This window comes from Sceloporus occidentalis, unplaced genomic scaffold (assembly GCF_023333645.1).
Source record: "Sceloporus occidentalis isolate IW3139 unplaced genomic scaffold, rSceOcc1.0.p SCAF_6, whole genome shotgun sequence".
NCBI lineage: Eukaryota > Metazoa > Chordata > Lepidosauria > Squamata > Phrynosomatidae > Sceloporus > Sceloporus occidentalis.
In genome coordinates, this window is record NW_028316986.1 from 89,926,533 (window position 1) to 89,934,709 (window position 8,177).

At 36.8% G+C, this 8,177-nt stretch overlaps 1 protein-coding gene across 7 annotated transcripts in view; it reads left to right on the forward strand.

Annotated features, from left to right (window-relative positions):
* The window catches only part of BCLAF1 (BCL2 associated transcription factor 1), a 31,171-nt gene extending 23,786 nt beyond the window's left edge, over positions 1–7,385 (forward strand). For 3 of the 7 annotated variants that reach the window (XM_089530306.1, XM_089530309.1, XM_089530308.1), the window contains exons 11-13: positions 2,486–2,632; positions 4,455–4,661; positions 4,778–7,385. In XM_089530306.1, the coding sequence (XP_089386432.1) occupies positions 2,486–2,632; positions 4,455–4,661; positions 4,778–4,783 (360 nt within the window). In that variant the 3' untranslated portion in view covers positions 4,784–7,385. The remainder of the gene's footprint in view (positions 1–2,485; positions 2,633–4,454; positions 4,662–4,777) is intronic. The other 4 variants (XR_016281752.1, XR_016281751.1, XR_016281753.1 and 1 more) reach the window with 4 other exon arrangements.
* Positions 7,386–8,177: the final 792 nt, after the last annotated feature.

Consider the following 8,177-nt stretch of genomic DNA (forward strand, 5'->3'; position numbering starts at 1 on the left):
TCCTCCTATTGCAGTTGCTGCTGTTTCCTTGTTTGCACAAATGGAGAGATTATGGAACTGCTTGTCCCCACTAAAAAAATGAATTTAAATTTAAAAATCTGGTTGTAATAAATCGTCCTTTGCTTTTCTCACCCAAAAATGAGACCCAAGCCTGCTAAAATGAAACGAATAAAATATATTCATTAAAGGGAGAACACTTTAAAAAGAGTTAAACAAACGATTACAGGTGGAAAGAAAGAGAAGACAGCACCTATAAGATTAAGGCCTAGATCCATCTGTAAGCCCCAAACTAAACTCCCATGTACTGAGTTAATGGAAACTTGATAAAACTGATCAGCAATAGCAATAATAAGTACAGTGCTACCTCGGGTTACGAAATTAATTCGTTCCGCGGCGCCGTTCGTAACCCGATACATTTCGCAACCCGAAAAGGCGCTGGAAAGCCGCTGGAAAGCCGCTAGCCGCGCTTCCGATTTGAATTTCGCCCCGAAACGCGCCGAAATTAATTTCGTAACCCGAAAAATCTTTCGTTACCCGGAACAGTTTTTTTAAATCTAACTTTTTCGTACCCCGGAAATTTCGTAACGCGGTCAATTCGTATCCCGGGGTACCACTGTACATTTCTATACCACTTATCAGTGAACTTAAGCACTCACTGACTAAGCAGTTTACAAATTGTAAGTTAATTGCCTCCAACAATCTGGGTATCATTTTAGCAACCTTGGAAGGATGCAAGCCTGAGTCGAGCTTGAGCCCTTTCGCTGGTATTGAACTTGTAAACTTATGTTTTGTGAGTGAGTGGCTGCAGTATAGGCATTTAACCACTGCACCACCAGGGCTCTTCAGGGCTCATCAGTAATTTCCATTGATTGAGTGGTCTGTGGTAGTTGAGTCTTAATGTTTCAATTCTGGTTTAAAAGTTGCCTTTCAGTTACCCAGCTTGACCGAAAAAGGCCTGCCCGAAGATGAGATAATAATAACTCAGGAGCTCTACTGGAGTTTCTAACTGGACTCACAGATAGTATATGTACATCTTAGTCTGTACTCTCATGTGCAAATTCTGTATAGCATTTTTGCTTTTAAATTTGAGTGCATAAGACGTTTCTTACAGGGATCTTCTCTAACTCGGATGTTGCTTTCTAATAGCAGTTGCACCATCATGTCTCAGCACCTCAGTGCTGTCACAGTTTAACAGTGGTCCACTTAGTAAAATATTTGCAGTAGTTGCTTAATTGGGATGCATATCCTCAGTGGTGGTTTTGACTCACTATACAATTATTATTAATTTTTTTGTACAAGCAGCACTGGGCCACATATTCTTGTTTTAAGAGAGCCTACCTATATTAGTGAAGGAAATGGCTGAAAATGTGAAAGGCATCAGTGACACTGTACTCTGCCATGCCAGTGATTGGAAATGTTTCAAGATTGTGTCTGACATAGCTCTTCAGTTACCACTTGATTTACAGTATTTTTCCCATTAAATCTTTGTAATTATGGCTGCATCTGCACTACAGAAATAGCCCCATTTAACACCACTATAACTGTCATGGCTCAGTCCTTTGAAATACTGGGATTTTTAGTTTGTTGTGGCACCAGAGCTCTCTGACAGGAAAGGTAAAACTATAATTCCCACAATTCCGTAGCAATGAGCCATGGCAGTTAAAGTGGTGTCAAATTGCATTATTTCTGCAGTGCAAATTCAGCCTATGTCAGTTAAAATATTCTATCTTAGCTTATTTTCAGGTCTCTTCTTTTTCCCTTTGCTTTTTTGTTGAATGTTCTAGACTACCAGATGCATAATTTTTCATTGTCATATCTGTGCAAAGCATTAGCTCCTAAAACCTACGTGCTTCATCTCTCTGTTGGAAAAAAAAGGTTTTTAAGTCTACATTCCTTGGTGTATCGGCAAATATCATTGTGCTATAACTAGTGTTCTACCACTAGGAACCTCCCTGAATGAATTCTGCTCAGTGCTCCCGTTGATGAAAAGATAGGAAATTATTACTGATAATTTCACAACCTTTACCTTCAGTTCTCAGTGCCTCAGTTCTGGAGGATTGGGAACTGCAGCGGGAGGGAGAATATGGTTGATTCTCTCCTTTTGTGTTCAACCAAAAGAATTAATCCCCTTGATCAAAAGTTTCTTCCTGATGGAAGAAGCCGTTCAGTGTGCCTTTTATTTGGTTCAGCCCGTTATTTTCTGTGGATTACCAGAAAGCAGATATTTATCAATATCAAACATTGCTTTCTGGAAGTATGTGTCTTAGGAACACCAACTCCTGCCTCTCATACATAAATGCTCTTCTGCTAGACTGAGAAACATTACATTGGCTGTATGCTTCTGCACATTGTTTCTTAAGCCACTTCATTTATGCGTGGTGTTAGCTGAAAAATGATAACAAAGCATTTTAGTCAGTGCATTAGGAATTTATCTTTTGCTTTAAATACATGATGTATTATATACATAAATGCTTTGGTTAATCAGTTTCGAATTAGGGGCAGAGGAAGAGCCAGAGGCGTGTTTGCTGGAACAAATACTGGTCCCAGCAACTCAAGCACTACTTTTCAAAAGAGGCCGAAGGAGGAGGAATGGGATCCTGAATATACCCCCAAAAGCAAGAAATATTTCTTGGTGGGTGCCATACTGTTCTGCATGCATGTTTTCTCAAACCTTTTCTTCTTAAGAAACAAATTTTATAAAGGCTAAAGTTACTAATGTCATTTTAAGGATTTTAGTAGAATTCTGTATATTAGCCATCAAAATTTGTGCTTGTTTCTCTATCTGTCTGCATAAACTGTTATAAACTTGCTTGCTATAAAAGAGTTATTTTGTGCAACTTTTAACCTTGGTGAACTGAACATGTCAGCAAATATCACTAACGCCCCTGAACGAATTCTGTTCAGTTGTCCCACTAATGAAAACATTTAAAGCTTAAAGCGATAAAAGAGGGCCACGTTCAGTGAGGCACTGGCACATTTTCATCCATTCCCTTACCTCCTGCAACCCACCTTGTAACAGATTTTTGCTTGCTCATGGTAGTTGAAGTGGGGAGGACAGCCCTATACTTAATCTGGATTAGACTATTCTGCTACTGCAATATTGGATACAGCTCCTATCTATAAATCAGCCATGTATAGTTCAGAATATTTTCTTCCTCAGCAAAATTCAAAGTGATATCTGTATGTTGGAGAGTTCTGCCTTTCCTCAGATATGTATCATTAACTAATTATAGCACCATTGCTTTTAGCTGAATAGCAAGGTAGAAAGTCTGTTCTGCTCCCATAAATCTGCAGTGTTTTTTTTAAATTCTGAAGTACCGTTTTTTTAAATCATGAAACCCACTGGGGTGGGGCAAGTTACATGCTCTCAGCCTTAAGTGAATGTTGATATGATAACCCTGTTTAAGTATTTGAAGGGGTGTCATATTGAGGATGGAGCAAGCTTGTTTTCTGCTGCTCCAGAGAATAGGACCCCAAGCAGAGGATTCAAACTACAGGAAAAGAGATTCCACATAAGCATTAGAGGGAACTTCCTGACAATAAGAGCTGTTTAACTGCAGAACACACTCCTTCGGAGAGTAGTGGAGTCTCCTTCTTTGGAGGTCTTTAAACAGAAGCTGGATGGCCATCTGTCAGGAATGCTTTGATTCTGTGTTCCTGCATGGCAGGGGGTTGGACTGGATGGCCCTTGTGGTCTCTTCCACCACTATGATTCTATGATTCTAACAGCAACAAATTCATACTAAGTTTAACAGTTGGAGATTGTAGATCCTTTTAGTGCCCTCCATTTCTCCAGCCATCTGTAATGCCATTGCTGTAAGGGGTGAGTCATACTTGTCTTTTGGAATCTGGTTCTGAGCCTTTCCCCCACCCCCAAAATTAAAAAAAAGAAAAAGGACCCTGAGAAAACACAAACAACCCCAAAATATGGATTTAGAAAGAAAGGCAGTATTTTGCATTTCTTCTCCCTCACTTCTGTCTTTATCCCTTACCAAGACCTACATTTATGGGGATGGGAAAAGGAAGTGTCATACACAATAATCTTTTCTTGAAGTGTGGCCACCTTCCACTCAGTCCTTGGCAGTGTTGGGACAGCCTACCCAGGGCCAGGTGGTGGGTAGGTATATGTCCCTCTCATGTTGTTGCAAAGTATTGAGTATTGAAAGGCTCACCAAGAACTGAAATGGTTTCAGGTGCTTGTGACCTTCCAAAGAGCTTCACAGAAGAAGAAACATTAAAAAATGTTCAATATTCTGTTTTTGATAATATAAAGCCCTTCTCAGTTTTCTTCCTGCTTATATAAAACCCTAGGTTTCTTGATAGTGGAAAACAAAACTAGAGAAAATCTGAACTGTTTTTATGTAAACAAATTGAAATTATTTGTAAAGTACATTAGTAGTCTTTAGTCTCTTAATATATATAGATATATATATATTTGTTTAATTTATATTTAGCATGATGACAGAGATGATGGTGTAGATTACTGGGCTAAAAGAGGAAGAGGTCGTGGCACCTTCCAACGTGGCAGAGGAAGATTCAATTTCAAAAAATCAGGTAGCAGTCCAAAGTGGACTCATGACAAATACCAAGGGGATGGGCTTGTGGAAGATGAAGAAGAATCAATGGAAAATGAAGACAAAGAGAGACGCAAAGAAGAAAAGGTAGGCACTTTTGTTTTATAAACTGTTCAGTTTCCTTCACTATTGTTACTTGAATTCTAAATGATTTAAAATATTGTAGTGTAATGATGAAAATATTTACATTTTCTTCTACTCAGGAATAAAACATTGAAGACCAGTTCCAGCTGTAAAAGCCTTTTGTGCCCCCTACACAGCATTTTAATATGACTTGTCGTCAAATGAATGTAAGCATTTTACTTAAATTTTACTGTTGAAAAGTAGTTTAGTTTTGTTTTTGTTTTAATACTTTCCCAGTCTCATAAAAGATTATTGTTGATTATACAAAAGCAAGTAGAAACAATACAATACTATTTGTCATGATTGATTTTTAAAAATGTTAATTGTTATAAGCAGTGCAGTTTTGCTTTGTCCAAAAATATGGTCAAACCCCTGAGAGTTGTATTTCATTGCCCCTTCCACAGCTGTGTTTTATTCTGAGATAACCTTAGGTCTGCACACCTTTATCTTGAGGCAGCATTTTAAAAATAAATCTGTACTAAATCTCAATCCTTTTGCTGAAGTTAGTATTTTCCTGAGGATTTTGTTCATATGATTGATGTTAAAATTGTAGAGTAATATTACTTGATCTGATGGGGCTGGATTTTGTTTTATTTTTGTTTGTTTTTTGTTTTATGCAACCTCTTAGTGTAAACAGTGTAAACAGCACTGCAAAAATAACTTTGCAATCTGTTTTCGAAAACTTACTATTGATCAGGTTTGAAACTTAGAATACTTTGCTACCTTTATATCCCATTTTCTGCAGAATGTATGTAAGTAGGAGGTTATACAAATCAGTTTTGGGCTCTTATTAATTGTTTCATACATTCACATTTCTAGAACACGGTGGGAATTTTCTTCTGAACAGATCTAGATCTGACAAGTAGAGCTGTAGCTTAACAGGTGCTACGTTTCTCCGTCCACATACCCTTACTGCTAATGGGGAAATGCCTCAACTGTGCAACAGCACTAAAAGTAGCTTGACCTTCTGCACACTCTTTTCTTACAAGAAGACTTATCCTACATTCCAAACCATTAGGCGTACGACAAAGAGGTAAATTGTAGTGAAAAGTTATCTTTAACACAAGCATGTTTGTGTGTGTTTTTTCCAGTTTCCGTGCATAATAAACATAGCCTTATGTAAACCACTAGATGCTATCCATTTATAAAGTTCAAACAACATGTTTAATGAGTATGAAATAACATTATTACTACAGGAACATTTGAGGAGGAGTCATTGACATCAGATGAAAGTATCGTAACGGCCAGAAAATACATGATAATATTGATCCAGCTACCAATTGTACCAGACTTTTCCCATTTTGTAAAATAGCCTTTTCTGTAGGTTTTCTTCAGATAACTAACTTCACCAGTGGGATATCTCCATCGTGATTTAGTCTTCAGTGTAATAAAGATGTCAAAATTTCTAAAAGGACATGAGACTATTATTGCAATTCCAAAGCATAGCACAAACATGTTATTTTACTTGTATGTTTAAGTCTAAATTTAAAAGATTCAGGAAAGAAAACCAACATTTCACTTTGATATTTAAAACAACATATTGAAAGAATAACTTGGGTCACACAAAGTCAGATTTGTGTTGCTTTAAAATTGAAGATTTGCTACTTTACTGTTCTTTCTTAGAATAGTTGTACTGGTTGAACCCTTGCTGGAGTAAAAGCTGAGTCTTGAAATACAAGGTAATCCAATTCCAAATGTGTGCATGGTGTCCACTTTGTCATTTTTAATTTTGAGAGACTGGAAAAAAAGAAAAATGTGTGGGAGCACTGCTTTATCTTGTATTAGACCCTTTGTCCTTTTGGCACAGCAATTCCTACCCTGATTTCCATCAGCTTTCCAGTGACTGAAGACAGCATCTTCCCTAACCCAACAGCCAGGTAGTGGACTGAATGGCACCTGTATATGCAAACAGTTGTGCTATAGCTGAGAGCTGTGGCACCACTCTCATCTTAATGACGGCTTGGAAATAAGTGCATATTTGTATTTAGCAGTAATAATTATCCCACTTTTGCAGCTAAAATGTGATGATGAAATAATTGCAGCATGCTTCATGAGACCTAGCAGCGTCAGCACTGTAGCTGGTCACACATGACATTTAAGGAAATAAATTGCATCTACATCTGTGCTAGAGCCACAGATTTATTTTTTCTCCAAGTGTTCACTTGGACTCTACTATTGACAGATGTCACAGCTTCTGGTACATTTTCAGATTTTGGCTTTTTAAAATTAGCTCTCAGATTGTAAAATGTGTTGTGAGTTCGTTAATTAATAGGTTAGTTTTATAAAATTTATATCTTATCCAAGGTATGAACTATGTGTGGGAGAAAAAAAAAGATAATCCAGGTCTAGTCCTCAGATTTGATTATAAGGCATTTCACAATTTTCATTAGCCAGCTTTACTTTATGCTCTTGTAATGGTTGACTTATCTTGAGAGATTTATTGAAACTTGATTCTTCAGTCACATTTTAAATTTGTATTAGAATTGTTTGCTTTGCAAAGAAGCACACATCACAACTTCCTATTGTCTCCTTTTCTTTTGTGGTGATGCAGTGCTAAATGTAATTCTGAATATTAAACTCCAGTTGTTATAGCGCATTATACTTTAGGTCCTTATTATGCTACTCAGTAAGTTACCTAATTTAAAAAAATTCATTGCTTTTCCATAATAAATATTCTATAAACTTCCATGAATTTATTCAATTTCCTTTAAAAGCAAGTTGGCAGCTGTCACCACATTTTGTGGTTTACTGAATTCTACAATTTTAACTATGTACTATATATTTTTTTAAAATCCTTTTCTTTAATCCCATGCAGTTGTAATGGTTGGTGCCAGGTCCTAATATGATGAGAGGGAAAAAAGTTTCTTTCTACACCATATATAATTTCATATGTCTGTCATGTTTCTCGCTTTACTCCCTCTTTCCCTCTAAATTAAATTTTGGCTTTTTAAAATTAGCTGTCAGATTGTAAAATGTGTTGTAAGGATCCAAGCATATCTCTTCCTCGCAGAGGAGTTGCTTCAGTCCACAAATTAATTTGGCTTCCACTTTCTTCACTTTTTCCAGCTTTTACAATATTTTTTGCAGATGCAGAAGTCAAACTATACAGCATTCCAGATGTGGTTGCACTATGGATTTTAATAATATGATGAGCAATATGATATTGCAGTTTTATTCTCTGGCGCATGCAGAGAAACCCACTGTCTGTTGGGTAATATCTCCTTGTGCCAGCTTCCAAGGCAGGAGTTCATGTTTTCCATTGATTCTTTTCCTCCCCCTTAGTTTTTTCTGTCCAGTCTTACCAGCTAAATGTGTTCATTTACTTCTCTCTTCAATACTTTAGATTCTTAATTTTATTATTGGAATGTACAAACTATTCCATATGTGGTTCCACTATGGATTTGTATAGTATGGGTAAAATTATATTGGCAGTTTCAGTTTCCTTTTCTTATACCCAATATAGAATTTACCCATTTTACA